Genomic DNA, 17782 nt, shown 5'->3' with positions numbered 1-17782 from the left:
AATATGAGTTTATTTTGATTTAAGAACTCCCAACACAAAAGATCAGATTATAATGTTGATAATGAGGCCAAAACGCACTAATTAACGCATTTTCAAGCACACCAATTGTTCTAAATGGCAGAACGCGCACTGAAAGCATCTTGACGCGCGTCAAACTGCCTTGACGCTCCCATTCCAAACTGCCTTGTGATTGGTTGATTAGATATTTGCGTTAACGAGCAGTTGAACAGGTGTACCTCATGAAGCCGCAGGTGATTATATGTATATACTCCAAAACAGACAAAACACACATATTCGGACAGCTGCAGACACACACAGTCCTACCACTTGGTCTTTATAACTCAAATTTAAACTGAGGGTGTGATGTGCGGTTTAGTACCCTTGTAGAACCGGATCTGTCACTTGTCTCTGAAAACACGGGGGTTTCCAGCGGAAAGTGGCAGGTAAAAGTGATATTTAACAAAGTGAAATGTAACTGAAAATTAATGAGACGTTTCAGGAAAAAAACACAGAAATATTTTCCAAATATTAAAAGCAAGGTAAAGACTCAAAATAAGTGTGAATACTAGGTGCAGTATGATATTAATGTTACAGTGGATACTTTTTACTATTCTGTAAATGCACAGAAACACAAAAAAAGATATCCATACATTTATTTGTCCTTATTAAATGTCACATTATTCTAAACTCAGGATGATCCTGAAGGACTGAGGACTTTATTAGTGATCTGATTGGTCAGTGGTCGGACTTTTGACATGTTTTGATATGAAATGAATGCAACAAAAACAAACATGCTCATGTGTCACATTTGTGCACATTTAGATCCAAATATGAGCTAGTACAGGCACAACTTCCCAGATGAACAATATTGGCTGTTAGTGCTTTATTTTAATGTGCTGATTGTTTTTTCCTCATTACAAGACATATTAAAGTAATTGATTCTCCTCTAGAAAAGAATGTTTTAGATCCATCTTGTCGCCCACCTTTCTCATCCCTAAAGCAAATGGACCTAAAGAATGGATCTTAAAAGCTCACTTCGGTATTTGCAAACCTTGACCCTGTTTTCTGTGTTTTAGGTTTGAAGTGACAACAATTTTTGAAACTGGTCCAGTATTGAGGGAGAGCGCTGCAGCCAGCAGAAGCTGCAACGTAATCCTCCCAGGCAACTGCACACCATCAAAGTACGTCCACTAAAAACATTTGTTTTTGCCACTGACAGGCTCAGATTGTTAATGTTGTTATTATTGCTGCAGAGAATTACTTTTTTTTTTTTTTTAAAGGGAAGATCCCTTATTTTTTCATCAGAAACAGCTGATTTCTTGCTCTCACCAAATGAAGCAGACTCCCTTTAGAAAAATGTAATTTTAACATTGTCATCGTCATCTTCATTCAAACACAGCTGATCAAATCACCAGCTCCAGTTTGGTTGAAAAATCCTTTTTATTCAGTGCGTAAGATGTGAAAAAAATCAGGAGAGGAGTGAGAGGGAGGAGAGGAAGGGATTTGAATTAAGGGTTTATTTTGACCAAACAACCAGACTTGTTGATTTTTGTAACAGCAGCCAAGATCTCATTGGTGAGTTTTATTCAGTTTCTGTTTGGATGAAGATGATGATGGCAATATCAAAATTACAGTTTTACAAAGGGAGTCTGGTTGGTTTGGTGAAAGCAATAACAGGTGTCTCTGGTTAAATAAAATTAATCTTACACTTTCAAAAAAAATCTCTGTCTGCAGGGATCTTTTCCATAATGGTGTCAGACATTCAGAATAACAAGCTGAGCCTGTCAGTGGAAAAAAACAGAGACTTTTAGTGCACATGCTCTGAAGGTGTGCAGTTGCTCAGTGGGATTACATTGCAGCTCAGTTTCATGGCTGAGTTCTTTTTCAGAGTTGACCTCTTGAAGCAGGAAGCTCTGTGAATAAAGCGACACGAAGGAAAGTTCAGTTCAACAATATTGTAAAGTTTAATGAAGCACACAGGAATATGTAAGTTAAGCTTTAGATACAATGGATCTACACAGAGTAGTCATAAGACGTTAAGATTGGTTACAAAACAGGTGTGATGAGCAGAGGAGAGTTACATAGAGTTACAAGGTTCTGTATATGCTTTCTGAAAACAATACAGCATGTATTGATATTAGAAAATGTACTTTGTAATTTGTACTTGTGAATACTGAAGTATTTTTAAAAACATGTACTTTTGAATACTTATGTGGTTTTAAAAGCAAGAACTCTAGTACTTTAACTCAAGTAAAATTTTGACTGAGCAACTTTCACTTGTAGTTGAGTAATATTTGACCAGGAGTATCTATACTTTGACTCAAGTACTGGGGTTGAGACCTTTGTCCACCACTAGATTTGAGTTGGACTTAAAAGAAGCATTTGTGAATATTGTATTGAATATTGATACTGAATATTGTGTGAATATTGAGAAATGCATTTCTCACTGTGGAGATGGTTTGTAATTTTGACAGTAGTCTCCAGTCAGATGAGGGTCACAGGTCAGAGTGTACTTGACCTCAACACCGGATTTCGTGCCACAGGTGTATGTCCATGTCCCTTGCTTCACAGGTATGTAACAGTTGATCAGAAGGTCATCATATTGCAAGTCCGCATCCCACACTTCAATGTCTAGGCGCAGGTTTGCGTTCACCTTTACAAAAAATATATATAAATATAATTAAAATAAGAATTTGATTTGTTGAATTGAAGTTTGTGGATCAAGCTGAGTAACAGGAAAATGATTATGACCAACCATATTTGTTTTAAGATAATAAGAAATTGCTTGACAGTTAACTGCACCTTGCAGAGTCTAAATTCTATGATGTTCTCATATCTGTCCAATGGTTTGACTGCCTGCCCTCAGATTAATCAATCTCAGTCATCCAGTCATCAAAGTAATAGCCTTCTTTTCTTTTAAGATGATTTTAAGCTGATAAAGGAGATTTACTGACCTTTCCCAGATCGTAGTAACTGTTCCAGCGGGGGTTGTCTGACTCAATCGTATGAGTCTCGCGATGGATGGAACCGTACCTCATCTTAACATAGCTGTAGGAGAAAACAAGTAAAACCGATCGATTAATCATTTTGTTTGATATTGCATCTTCAGATCTCAATCCCTGACCTCATTTTACTCACGCATCAGTAGGCTGGGCAATAGGATAATCTCCTTCCAGATTCCAGGCTCTGACTATAGTCACCTCCAGTTTCCCACTCCAGGTCTCTTTAGGACAGCAGTTGTAGCCCAGGCCAGAGCTCCATGAACAATATGGCTGACTACGTGACCTCCTCTTGGCGTTGTCTTCTAAGTACTGCTCTGTGGCAGCCTTAAGCCCTGCCCTTTGTGCTTTATCTGGCACCAGCCTATACAATGGCCTAAGGGAGTATGCAACAATAGCTGGGAGGTCCTTTAGGCTGTTCAGCCAATTACTGTAGCCATCAAAGTCACTTTGAGTGAATGACAACTGCCCCAACCACCCACTGCCTCCTGTCACCTCTGTGTAGTGCTTGTGGAGACCAGAGCTGTATGAGGTGGAGAGGCTGTAGATCTGTAGGACTTTTTTGCAAGACGATTGGATACCAGATAATGATATTTTCCCCAGGCCTACAGAGACACCCATTGATAAGCAGCTGTGGACCTAGAAGACAGAAGGATAAAGAAGACGTTATTTATAGGTAATGGTGAATTGACAGCATTTAAATAGATCCTGTTTGCAGAGAGCAGTGAATGGTGTGTAACAGTGCAGACAGACATTTAGCCAACAAATCAAGAACAGTGTGAGCTCCATGTCTCACTCAAAGACACTTAAACCAGAGTAAAATTATCAACCGTTATCAAGGGATGACTTGTGCTACATTATGCATTGTGCTACAAGCAAGTGTGAAACATCCACACAGAGCATGAATGATCTGATGAGTGTGAAAATGATGTAAATCATGTCCTGTAGTCTTCACACTTCCAGGTCTCAACCCAATTTAACACTTAGGGATTTGCACTTGCTTAAAAATAAATATATTTTGCAGTGTGTAGCCCCACTCTGGATATTTGTCCAATTTATTGATTTATTGATTCATTTATTAAATGACTGGATACAGGAGCATTATAATTTGAGCAAATAATGGAAACTTGAAACAATAGTGGTTTACATCATTTGGAAAATAACAGCATACAAATGATTTACAACCCCAATTCTAGAAAAGTTGGGACTTTGTGTAAAATGTAAATAAATACATAATGCCGTGATTTGCAAAAACGTTTTGACAAAGATGATATTTAATGTTCAAACAAATCATCTTAATTGTTCTTGGTAAATATGCACTCACTCTGAATTTGTTGCCTGCAACATGTTTCAAAAAAGTCGGGACAGAAGCATATTTACTACTGTGATACATCACAGGGCATCTGCTCTCCTGCTTTCCCAATATTTTTCCACCCACCCACCTCTGCCCCACTCTACCAACCAGCCACTCCCACCTGATCATCCGACTCCACTCACCTGGTTCCACAGCTGCAGCTCATCAGCCCAGTCGATAAGCCTCTCTAGGTCACTCTTTGCCAGAATGTTTTTCACAAAACTTTCAAGCGTCCCTTACCTGCCCGATCTCCCTTTACCGTCTCTGCCTGCCTCTGACCTGCCTGCTGCTCAGAGACTGTTTGGGAGATGCCACACACAGCCCTGTGGCAATGGAAATAAATAAATTACTCTCTGGCTGCTGGCATCATTCGGCCATCCTCGTCCCCCATGGGCCAGGATTTTTCTTCATGGAGAAGAAGGACAAGATGCTGAGACACTGCATCAACTTCCCAGGTCTCAATGACATCACCATTAAGAACTGCTACCACCTGCCTCTCATCTCCACCACCTTCGTGCTGCTACAAGGGGCCACAATCTTCACCAAGCTCGACATGTGCATGGCCTCTGATAACAAGCTGCATTTCTCCACCTTTTTCTCCTGCCATCTATTACCTGCCAAGAGGAACTACGACATCGGGAACTGTTGGCAGTTAAGATGGCGTTGGAGGAGTAGCGGCCCTGGCTTGAGGGAACCAAAATCCCATTTCTTGTGTGGACAGACCACAAGAACCTTGAGTACAAGAGACTCAACTCCCACCATGTCAAGCCTTGTGCCCTGTCTCAGCAGTTCCTGGGAGGGGGAACTTTCCCATGACCACCTCAGTCACTTTCCCTCAGCCTGGTCTTGGCTTCTCCTGTGGGTTGAATATGGCCACAACACCTTGCCAAACTTCGCCACTAGCCTCTCCCCTTTCCAATGTATCCATGGGTTACAGCCTCCACTCTTCCCAGCCCATGAGAATGAGGCCTCCTGCCCCTTGGTTCAGGCCTTCAACCAATGCTGTCGCGGGACCTGGGCCCAGGCCACCCTCCTTCGCTCCACTGACTGCTACTCTGCATCAGCCAACTAAACCTCTGCCTATTGCTTTGGCCAGCGGGTCTGGCTGTCCACCAGAGACCTACCTCTCCAGGTCGAGTCCAAGAAATTAGCCCCCCGGTTCATAGGCCCATTTGAGGTGGAGAAGGTCATCAAACCAGCGGTGGTGAGGCTAAAGCTCCCTCAGTCCATGTGTATACATCCCATGTTCCATGTCTCCAGGGCCAAGGCAGTCTGAGAGAATTCCCTGGTGCCCGCTGCAGCCCCTCCTCCTCCTCGCCTTACCGACGGGGGGTCCCACCTTTGCAGTCCGCCACTTGCTCCGTTCCCGTTGCTGTGGACGGGGCCTCCAATACCTGATGGACTGGGAAGGGTATGGTCCGGAGTAGAGGTCCTGGGTCAAGGAGTTCCACTGGCAGCACCCTGACCAGCTGTCCCAGTCGGAGGGAGCTTTGGAGGGGCGTCCCTGGCCCTGTCCTTGGTCCTGCTTCTGGGTTTAGCTCAACCCATTCCCCAAGCCTTAAACCCAGAGACTGTGTGCTCTGAGCCCGGAGAACTGACTGTTCCCCATGTTTCTTCATTTACCCAAGTTCCTGTTTTTCCTGTGTGTATATAAAGGTCATTAGCAAACAATACTCTGCCTGTGTGCTGCAAATGGGTCCAGTACACACCCGTTAAAGCAACAAAGTGTTTGCAGTTTTCCAAAGTGCTTCCGATGCCATGCAATATCCTTTACACATTTATGTGGGTTTTTAATGCAGTGTTGTCTGAGGGGTCTAAAGTTCAGTGTTGGTTTATGGCCTTGCTTCTTACATACAGAGATTTCTCTGGATTCTCTGGAGTCTTTTCATGTTATCATGGATTGCAGATGGTGAAATCCCTAAATGTCTTGCAGTTTTGTGTTGGGAAACTTTGTTGTTAAGCCTTTGGGCTAATTGCCCGCACAGTTTTCCACAAAGCGATGAACCTCATCCATGCTTGTGAGTGAGTGAGCCTTTGAGGACGCCCCTTTAAGCCCCAATCATGATTCTATCACCTGTTACCAGTTACCTGCTTTTATTTGTTTCATACACATGTTCCAACTTTTATGGAATTGGAATTGTGCATTACTGTTTGTTCATTTGTGCTCAACTCAAATGTGTTCATTCTGACAATCTTTCAACACAGTGTAAAAACGTGCATATGGAGTGTGAGCACAAATATGCATGTTGTTTGCTGCACAAAATGTACAGACATGTGTGCTGCATGTACCTCACTTGAGGAGAACCCATTCAGTGAGGACAAACATGTACGTGTAGCTGTAATTCGCCTGAATTGCCCCCCAAGGTTAACCTGAAATGGAGAACAGTGTTGTTGAGCCAAAAATGATGTCTTTTAATTGTGAAATAAGGAAATTAAAACAGTGTGTGTGTGTGTGTGTGTGTTACAACCTTGCGGATGTAGTGTGTGCCGTAGGTATGTATGAGCTCCATGTACTGATCCCTGGTATCGGAGTTGTAGTCACTTGGCAAATTGGCCAAATCCTTGATGAACTCAGAGCTGAGGGGCGGTCTGTTTGATACACGGTAACTAGACACAAAGAAATAGAAAAGTATATTTAATTATCTTTAGTGACATAAAAAATCTTTTGTGTTCATGCAGGGATCTTCATCGTCCTACCGATAATGGCTGCAGGAGACACTGTGAGTGCTGAAAAAGTGGCGGTCCTCGCTGGTCCTTGCTGCAGCAAATTTATACATATTGGAGCCTGTTCCTCCCACGTGCAGGTTGGCCGACACAAACTTACCTACATTAAATCCAATCTGAACAAATAAATTTTAAAACATATATATACATAGCTCATGAGCTGGTTGGTGTTCACCCCAAATCACAATAATATGCTGAATACTATATCTTATTTAGGCGGCATGGTGATTCAAAATTTAAGTATATCAGGCCTTGATATCTACTGTGATTGTTTGTTTTCCTAAAACAAATTTAGGAAAAAAGTGGTACTCAAGTGGTAAAATAGCCTACATATCTATCAGTTATGGCCTAAAATAATAATTTTAGGTCAGTAGCTGTGAAATTTCCTACCTGCCAGTCTCGACTCTCCCCAGAGGTGTAAGTGTCAATCAATGAGCTGTGGACACAATCAAAATCAAGGTTATTTCATTTTAACAGTCATTTTACAGCTTCTTTGCATCATCTGTTGATGTTCATATTTACAAATGAAAGGGGACTGACACCCATACTATTAATATATTTAGAGAGCAGTTGTGTGTTGGTGTTGTTGTGTGTTTGTGCATGTGTGTGGTTTTGTGTCCCACAATTTCTCAAATCCACATTCCTACCATCCCCTCCAAACTTTCCTTAAAAATGTGCAGGGGGCAAATCAAAGTGAAATCATTTGATTTTGCATGGTTAACTGTACACAGCAATATTTAAACCAAGACCAAGACACTGATCAGATGACATAATCAGTATATAAGTGACTTTCGAAGTATTCACAAATACTTACTTGGCGTGAGGAACTGGAGTGGCTTACTTTAAATATGATAATGGAGGATATAATCCATTAAAATAATACTGTAAAATACTATACCTAACAGAGCTGTGTGAAGTACTGTGAAGATCAGCGTTGCAGTGGGTGAACACACGCCAGTCCACTGCAGAGACTGGCAGCTAAAATTGAAGGTAAGAAACATCATTAACATGCAGTAAAATATAAATGTTAGATTAAACATGCTGAATTCTAAAAAAGAAAAGAAAAGAAAAAGACACAACAAACAAGAATAACCAGTAAAATTATCAACAAACACATAGCAAACTCACAATGAACATAAGCCATATATATATATATATGTATATGTACATGTTAGGATATTTATGTGTACATTGGCAGGTATGTGGTAGGAAGGGCCCAGAAGGTCAGATGGACAAGAGTCTGTCCATAGTTGGATTGTTTGCATGGCCTTAAATAAACCAGATATTTCCAGTTAGACAACCCCATATAAGCTGTTGCTGTTTGAGTGTTCTTGGTTCATTCCTTCTTACACTGCATGCTGTATGATATGGAAGAACCTGAGCTCGTATTAAACATTGTTTTAGGGTACACCAGTGTCGTCTCTTCTTTCAGGATCCCTCAATAATCATCATCGTTTCAAGTGGCGTCACGAACAGGATACATCTCTCAGGTAAGCAGATTGTAGTATTCATAGATTTATGATTCACTCTGCTTGCCTGATGGCTTGTATCGAAAAGTACCTCCGTGATTTGATGATATGTTGTGGTTCACTCCCGAGGAGATAGTGACACGTTCAATTTACAATGTGGCTGACTGGGTGTTCTTTATGTAGAAATTTTAATGAAATTATGGTTTGATTTGGGCTGCTGCACCTCAGCATCATTCCACATAGACTCGTAGGCCTACTCCTTTATTGCCTGAATGTTGTTGTTTTGTTTGCTTCCGCTTGTGTCGATGTTGTCTGATGTTACGTGTAGTAGGTGATTTTGAAGAAATGCCAAAGGGGCATATGAGATACTCTCTCTCTCTCAGGGCAGAGAAGGAAAAAGATAAGTTATTCTCTGTGAAGGCAGAGACGAGAAATACAAATAGAGTTACTCTCTGTAAGGGCAGAGAGGGGTAAAAGAAAAATAGAGTAAAAAGAGTTGCCCAAGGGGCTATTAAGAGTATTGTTGAAGAAAAAGAAGTGAAATAGTGAAACAGTGAGAAATATGTTGTGAAGAAACACGTCAGCTGGAGTGGAGCTGGACGTAGTACCTGTTGTTGTGAGTGTGAACGCTGTTATTTTGGACGGAATGACCGCTTGACAGCCCCATTTCAGAATACTCAGTGGTAGTGCTTGTGGTTGTTTGATTTATTATTGGGACTCGTTTGTTGTTGTCCTTATAGATTATATGCTGATTGAGGATTATATATGAGGATACAGGGCCCAGGTTTCCAATGGGCCCCCCTTACACCGAGTAGGCTTTCATAGGGATTTCAGTCCATAGGGATACCAACGGTGGGACATGGACGACATCACTTGCTCTAAAAATGATAACCAATGTGCCACAATTCCATATTTCTGATAAACCTTCCGAAATACCTCAATTAAGCATATCAGTTGCAGGAAAAAGGATGCCCTTTTTAGTGGACACAGGCACGACCATTTCTTGTTTGCAACAAAGAGACCTGAACTTTCCTTTGAGTAACAAATCCATCCAAACTGTTGGTGTCAATGGTGTCCCACAAAAGGAACCATTATCTATTCCCTTACCTATTGACTTGGAGGAAATTAAACTGCAACATTCTTTTGTTGTAAGTGCCATGACACCTATGTCCTTATTAGGACGAGATTTGTTGAGTAAATTGAATGCAGTAATCTCATGCACACCTGAGGGGATTGAGGTTTACATTCCTGCAAGTGTGATATGTCAGTTGTTCTCTCATACTACAGGAGCTTCCCATGTGGCCACATTAAGACTGATGAACTTTGATATCATTTCTGAATTGTTTCAGATGGATAAGATCAAAATATTGGTATCATGCCACGCTGCGATTGATGGAAAGATTCTGAATCTGAAACCTGTTGATCTGCCGTTTTCGACAGAGCAGACTAACCCATGCGTCATGGAAGAAATTCCACAATGTTTCTTCATGTCACCACATGGACTAGTGTTATTGTGGAAGGATACATCCAATAATGTTCACCTTTTTGTATGTGCAGTCAGCACAGACTTTGACAACATTGTGCCTTTATTGAACTCATGCCGTGATCATCTTCAATGGGAGCCTTCTGATATGCACCAAAATGCGAATTATATCATCTGGTCTTTTGGCTCTGAACCAACACATTTCTTCATTAAGGTCTTGTGTAATACAACCAAACCCCAAATTCTTAGTGGAGAATCGAAAGACATTTCATTAAAGCCATCCTCAGTATTGGCCTCGGTCCCAGCGACTTTATGGGCATTGCATGCTAATCATGTGGGACATTTGAAGATACCTCCGTATCAAGTTAAAATTAAGCCTGATAAATATCCTGTTTATGTTAAGCAATACCCATTGTCAAAAGAAAAGGAAGAAGGCATTCGACCAGTGATTGAGAGTTTATTGCAACAAGGGGTGACTGTTAAACGACAGTCACAAAATAACACACCTATAAATCCTATTTTGAAGCCGGGAACAAATAAATATAGATTTAGACAAGACTTAAGGAAGATTAATGAAGCGGTGTTTCCCATTTCCCCGATTGTACCCGATATAAATGCCATCCTAGCAGCGTTGCCCGCAGACTCTAAATTCTACACAGTTGTTGACTTGTGTTAGGCATATTTTTCCATTCCTGTGCACCCAGACACACAAGATCTGTTTGCTTTCACTTACAAAAATGAGCAATATGTGTGATGTCACTTACCAATGGGTTTTGTTGACTCTGCCGCTGTTTATTCCTCAGCAGTTAATATGCATCTGTCTCATTTGACCTTACCTGGCCCGTCATCGCCACTACAGTATGTGGATGACATTCTGGTGGCATCTCCAATGGAGGCTGATTGTATCAAAGACTGTATTGCTGTCTTGACTTATCTGGCTGAAGGGGGACATTGAGCTTCTCTGGCTAAGCTACAATTTTGTCAGCCAGCGGTCAATTATTTGGGATATGTTCTGAAAGACGGATGTTGACACCTATCCCCTGAACGTGTGAAGGCAATCAAAACATTCAAAGACCACGAACAAAGACGGAACTCATGTCGTTTTTGGGTCTTGTGAACTATTGCTGAGCATGGCTCGCTGATTGTGCCACCTCCGATTCTGTCCTACGCAAAGCAACCATGAAAAATACGCCCGATACAGTGCGATGGACTGATGAGATAAAACAAGCTTTTCGACATATCAAATACCTCCTCTGCACCACCCCTGCATTTGGTCTGCCTGACTACAAGCCGCCCTTTCATCTCTACGTCGCAGGAGACGGTCGTCGCCTCTGCTGTCTTAGCTCAGACGCATGGTGACAGGTTAAGACCAGTTGCATATTATTCCAAAACCCTCCTGGTAATTGTTCAAGGAATGGTTTCTTCTTTGAGAGCTGTGGCCGCCGCTGCTATGATGGTTGAAAAGGCGCAAACCATAGTCTTAGGCCATCCATTGACGTTGCATACTAGACATACTGTGAACATCATCTTAAATAACAAAATTACTTAACACATGACTAGTCAGCGGAGGAGTTAATTATGAGCCTATCTTGACAGGGACTCAAGGTCTTACCATTTCCACTGCAGCACACACTAACCCAGCTTTACATTTAAAAACATTGTTATATGGTAATGCTAATGAGGAGGAAGAGCCCCTACATGACTGCATGGAATTGATCGAGTCCACAACAAGTGTAAGAGCAGACCTACAACAAACACCATTAGAAGAGAATGATCTCATTCTCTATTGTGATGGATCAGCCATGAGACCTGATCATAAGACTATTATAGCAGGATATGCAATAGTCAATGAGCAAGGTCACTGTGTAGAAGCATACAGGTTGCCAATATCATCTGCTTAAGCCGCTGAATTAGTGGCATTAACAAGAGCCTGCATAATCGCGGAAAACAAGGTGGTCACAGTGTATACAGATTCCAAATATGCTTTCTCTGTGGCGCATGACTTTAGTAAGATATGGGAAAATAGAAGCTTTATAACCACGGCCGGAAAGCCCATCCAACATTCTGATTTGGTTAAGGATTTACTAGTGGCTATGGTATTGCCTGCCCAAATCGCTATAGTCAAATGTGTGGGACACTCAAAACTTGAGTCTAATGTAGCAAAGGGGAATCAACTAGCTGATAAACATGCAAAAGAAGCAGCAATGAATGCACCATTTTCACCATGGTTGTATACCACCTTAACAGCAGTACAGCTTTTTGATCCACCTTTTACGGCAAATGATTTGATTTGTTTTCAGAGTCAGGCCACCAAGGCCAAGATTAGACTATGGCAGAAGAAACAATGCCATAAAGAGGCTGACGGTTTATGGAAGTTCACTGATGGTAGAGTAGCCTTGCCTGAAATAGCGTATGATCCTCTTATAGCTTATGTGCATGGTCCCACTTATGTGGGGTATAAATCGGTGGCAGGTTATATCTCCAAGTTCTTTTTTACGATAGGTTTGGAACGACAGGTAAGAAACTTCATACCCTCATGGAAGTCCATCAAAACATGAACACCTTCCTCCACCAAAAGGCCCATTCCAGTCCCTACAAATTGACTTGACACACATGCCAAAGTGTAAGGGCTATTCATATCTACTAGTCATTGTTGATAGATTTTCAAAATGGCCAGAAGCCTTTCCCACAAGGAAAGAAAATGCTCAAACCGTTGTTAAATGCCTTATGGAACATATCATCCCTCGATATGGCATTCCAGAAAACATAGACAGTGATAACGGAACACCATTTACATCCTGCTTGACCAAACTTTAGGCCCTCGCAATAGGTATTAAGTGGACCTTTCACATTCCGTATCATCCCCAAAGTTCTGGACAGGTAGAACACCTGAATAGGACAATCAAGGAGAAATTACTGAAAATACATTTATCCAGAAAACCTAATTGGATGGAGGCCTTACCATTAACCCTCATGTCAGACCGATGCCTAACGAAACTACTGGCTTGTCCCCCCATGAAGTTTTAATGGCTAGGCCACATGTGTCAAACTCAAGGCCCGCGGACCAAATCTGGCCCAATTATATCTGGCCCGCGAGATAATTTCATGTGTCTATTATGAATGGCCCATCGGTAAATAGCACTCCCACTACTCATACTACAAGTCCCACAATGCACTGCAACAGCTGCGGCGCAACTCGAGAAATAAATCAGTCAATATGGACAGATGTGTCGACTTGATATAATTTTTGACTTGATTTATGATGACTCATAACATTAATGTACACTACTGTGGTGCGCGATTTTTTTTACTCCAAGTCTGATTTGTGTACTTTTAAATACTTAATTGCTGCATTATTATAAGTCATGATGAAGAGTCTAGACTCTGTCTCTCCTCTTCATCTCCTCAGTGTGTGTCAGTGTGCAGTTTAACCTTTTCCTAAAATACTGCTGGTTCTGTGGTGTTAAATTTTAAATCTGAAGCCTGCAGTGCGCCAAAGAAGCTACAGTTGACTTTTCTATTTAAGTTTTTGGTGTGTTTTGGCCTTAATGTTAAATTGAGCAGGTCAGTATTTTCATCTGTACCTGATGGACTGATGGGTTTGTAATATTATTATATGAGCATATTTTTATGCCAAATGCAGTGCCATTGAGGGTTTGCATGATTAAAGTGTGTGATATCTTGTGTCCAGACAAAAAGCAAGCATTTTCAAATGTAACCCCCACCTGGATATGTGAGTTTAAATAATCTGAGCTGAAATATTCTCGTTTTCCTTTGTTATTGCTGAAGAATTTTTTTTTTTTAAATCTTATTTATTTTATTGAGGAAAAAGTTGTTGCAGCCTGGCAGATCAAATTCATATTTCTGAATAAAACATAGTCAGTTTTGGACTGTTTAATAAATGTTAATCCTGTTTGGCCCGTGACTTAGACTGTGTTTTAAATTTTGGCCCCTTCTGTGATTGAGTTTGACACCCCTGTACTAGAGAGATGAACACATTTTTTTCATCACATTCTTTCAATAAATTATTTCTTGCTTTGTACATTATTGCGTGGTCTTAAATTCCATTTATTACTTTTTGCAGACTGTTGCCTTGAAGAGGGTTGGAGCAGAGAGTGCAGGTGCCATTTGGGGTTAGGAAAGTCTTCGTGTCGAGCAGGTAGGCTCCCGTGTGCTGCATGGTGACCACATTAAATCCCTCCCCCACCAGGTTGTGGCCTGGTACAAAGGGAGTCTTCTCACACTGACTGCGAGTCCCAGTCTGACAGGAGAGAACAGGGGAGTGATGGGACAGAAAGAGGAGGAGACTCAGGTAGAGGAGGGGCGGGGCTGAAAACAAAAACATGACTCAAAGAGACACTGAAAGAGACAAAAAGAATAGAAAAGGGCAGTGTTAGTATTACAGCTGTTATCAATAAAGGAAACAAGTAGGGGTAGATAATATGGACAAAATCAGATATCACAATATTTTTATTTTTACCTTGATATTAGGATAATATTATAGGGATGACTATTGACACTTTCACAAAATACTAACACAGTGAGATTCAAATAATAATCAGTAGTCTGGATATAGTGACTAAGTGGCTAAAAGCAAAAAATGTAACAGCTTTATAGTCTGGTAACTTCAGATAATAACATTTCTTTCTTGCAATATGCCATATACATGATATGACAATATCAGTATAATATTGATATATTGGCAATTCTAAGTAACAAGAAGAACAGACTGCCATTTCTCCATCCCTGGCCAGGATGTGGGATTGAGAAACAAAAATCTAAATGACCACAAATTTAAAATTTCCTAGTACTTCTTAGCCTCTACAAATCCTCTATTGTGATTGATTTTAAGGTGTGGATTAATTTTACATAACCCCAAAGGCCGAGGATGTGATTTTTATAAAACAAAACATGATGAGTGCTTACATAAGCTAGAACTAACCAATCATACCATGACATCCACCTGACAATCAATCTTCAACTTTCAGCAGTGCAAGTCATATATCAAGCAAGAATGAGAAAAATATGACTTTCAAAACTTCAATACGTATCGTCTTCAGTTCCCAACAGAGAGTTGTTAAAAGGAAATATTATATATCACAGTGGTAAACATGCTCCTGTCTCAGCTTTTATGAAAAATGTTGTAGGCATCAAATTCAGAATGGGTGCACATTTACAAAAAAAGTTAATTAGTTTGAAGATTAATCTTTGTGCTCTACTCAGTTGAATATAGGTTAAAGGGGATTTGCAAAATCTTGCATTCTGTTTTTATTCATGTTTTACACAAGGTCCAAACTTTTTTGGAATTGAGGTTGCACTATAAAAGTGAAATGCACTGCCCATTCCTTAAGACATTCTGCTCTGACCAGTGAGTTGGTCTCCATTTTATGCAATATTAACATTTAATCTTCAACCCTTCCATGTTTATGTCCTGAGTGTTTTGCAGAAATATGTCAGAACTGGAAAAACCCTCCTCTCCTAACAATGAGTCGGTTTAGGAGTGGCACTACAGAATCAGTCTCACACATGATCTTCATTCAATCCACAAACACACACACACACAAAAAAAAATCCCTTAGTGGCATTTCTTGTGAATGTCAACAAAGCCATTAATCTGTAAACTTTGTAACTTCAGTCTGACGGGAATGACAAGAGATGTAATCCAATTAAAAAAAAAAAGGAAAAGTTCAAAATGACATTGTGCCACACAGTAGAAAAGTATGTGCTCTGGTGGCTGACGCAGCTCTCTGCTCCACTCTACAGCACTGCATGTCACTCACTAAATTATAGAGAATATATCTGATTTTCATCCAGTATACATGCATTTAGTTTTTAATATCTTACACATTAACTATCTCTTACTAGAAACGATGAACAATGAACTTTGCATCATTTTAAAATTTTCTTCAACTTGTATTCTGACAAAGTGGCTCTTACAGTCCTAAATGTGGTAGAATTGAACAATGGGCAAGAGCACGAGTTCCCAAACTTTTAATGGCAAGGACCCTGCATTAGACCATGGACCCCCATTTTGAGAGGATTTGGTGTCATACTTACTCCTCTCCGAGTATTTTTTATCTTTAGAAAGGAGGAAAGTTTTCATAGTCAAACAGTGATCAAACTAGTATCAGTTTAAATAACAATCACTCAAACCAGCCAACCCTCCGTCTTTCCTCATTATTCCAGCTTCTAAAAAATGTGATAAAAGTTAAAATATTGTTTTCCTCCTTTTGCTCTGGACCCTCTACAACCTATTCAGGACATGCCTAAAAACCACTGAGCTATAGAAGAGTCAGAGATAGAAGATAGAAGAGTCAGACGCGATCACAACATATCAAGTCACAAACAAATGAATCAAAATAGTGCAGAAATGGCTGCAGGAAAACAGCAGCGCCTCTGTGATGCAGGCCACTAAATTAAATTGCTTAACTCACCAAGAGACGACCCAGTGACAGATGTTGTAGATAACGCGCAGAAAATAGTTATGATAGTTGACAGTTTCGACTCTCACTTTTCTCCTGTTGCTGTCTCACCCGCTTTTCAATCATGTGATCCGGGGTCTGTGGTGAAGGTGTCCATTATGACTCACACACCTGGGTATAGACACACACACAATCTGTAACTAATTGCTTGTTGTGCCTGCATGAGACCAACATGACATCAGACTCATGTGTTTGGTGTTTTCAGCTCCTCTATGTAGAGTAACTTGAAAACCAAATTCATTATTCAAAAATAAATTGTTTGCATGTGTGTATGTGTGTGTGTGGGAGTGATCAGTGGGTCTGAAGTTAATCTCTCATGCTACTGGACCAATTAGGCTATTTTTGTGTGCACATTCATGACTGTATGCTGAAGGACCTCTGTGATTCAAAATTCTTGAAAAACCTTAAATCTCGTATGTCTCGGCGTCGGTGACAGCTTTGGCCACAGGCGTTATGTTTTCAGGTTGTCCCGCTCTCGTGAACGTAATAAATGACCAGTTGGACTCAAGGAGGAACTGATTAGATTTTGGTGGTCAAAGGTCAAGGTCACGGTGACATCGCTCAGCACATTTTTCACCATTTTCATACACTAATTATGAAATAATGAGGTGATGGTATTTTACATCCAAAGGTCATCTTCATTGTGACAACATCATGTTGTAAACATAATGCCCTCTCTCTCAGTCCTCTGTACTCGTCTGTAAAAACAGACTCTAAGTGAAGACAGCATGTGTCTCACTGGGAATTATTCACTGGAATCACACTTGTATGTGAGAACATGTATAGTGAGAACTGAATCCGGCGACCCCCTTTGTGTGATCTGCCATCTTGCAGCGCTGCAGTTTCTGCGGTGGCACTTCGACTTCTGTCAATTTCAGTGTCTGCTGGTTGGGTCTAGAAATTAACCCCAAATTTGTGAGACTCTCGTGAGATTTTTTTTATGGATTCGGTCAAAATGTTCATACTTGTGGGTTCTTGCAAATCTGGGGTTCCCTTCTAGACTCTGTGTCTGCTGTTGCTCGCTGATGGTGACTGATGGATTATTGGATTGTCAATGTTTAACAGCGGCCCTCAGTAACTGATGAAGGTTCCTTTTAGGATGGTGATGTTAATGCTCTTAAATTTAACACAGTAGTTATGTTGTATTAGTTGACAATAGCCAGAGATGGATAATGGAGAAAAAAAATGGATCACTTCCATTACATTGAAGTGAAAATGTTCTGTGTAATGTATATTAAAAAATTCACTTTTTCATCACGTATTCAAGATTT

At 40.6% G+C, this 17782-nt stretch overlaps 1 protein-coding gene across 1 annotated transcript; it reads right to left on the bottom strand.

Moving 5' to 3' along the window:
• Positions 1-2443: 2443 nt before the first annotated feature.
• Positions 2444-14374, bottom strand: LOC146329664 (perforin-1-like). The gene is made up of 9 exons (XM_084712487.1): positions 14105-14374; positions 7976-8055; positions 7468-7513; positions 7051-7193; positions 6822-6960; positions 6643-6723; positions 3139-3638; positions 2955-3048; positions 2444-2653 (listed from the first exon to the last, which is right to left on the bottom strand). Exons 1-9 carry the CDS (start codon positions 14372-14374, stop codon positions 2444-2446), a joined length of 1563 nt encoding a protein of 520 aa, XP_084568613.1.
• Between the last annotated feature and the right edge of the window lie 3408 nt (positions 14375-17782).

Source organism: Lutjanus erythropterus, chromosome 3 (assembly GCF_056507025.1).
Source record: "Lutjanus erythropterus isolate fLutEry1 chromosome 3, fLutEry1.hap2, whole genome shotgun sequence".
Lineage (NCBI taxonomy): Eukaryota > Metazoa > Chordata > Actinopteri > Lutjaniformes > Lutjanidae > Lutjanus > Lutjanus erythropterus.
This window is presented reverse-complemented; position numbering and strand designations above follow the sequence as displayed.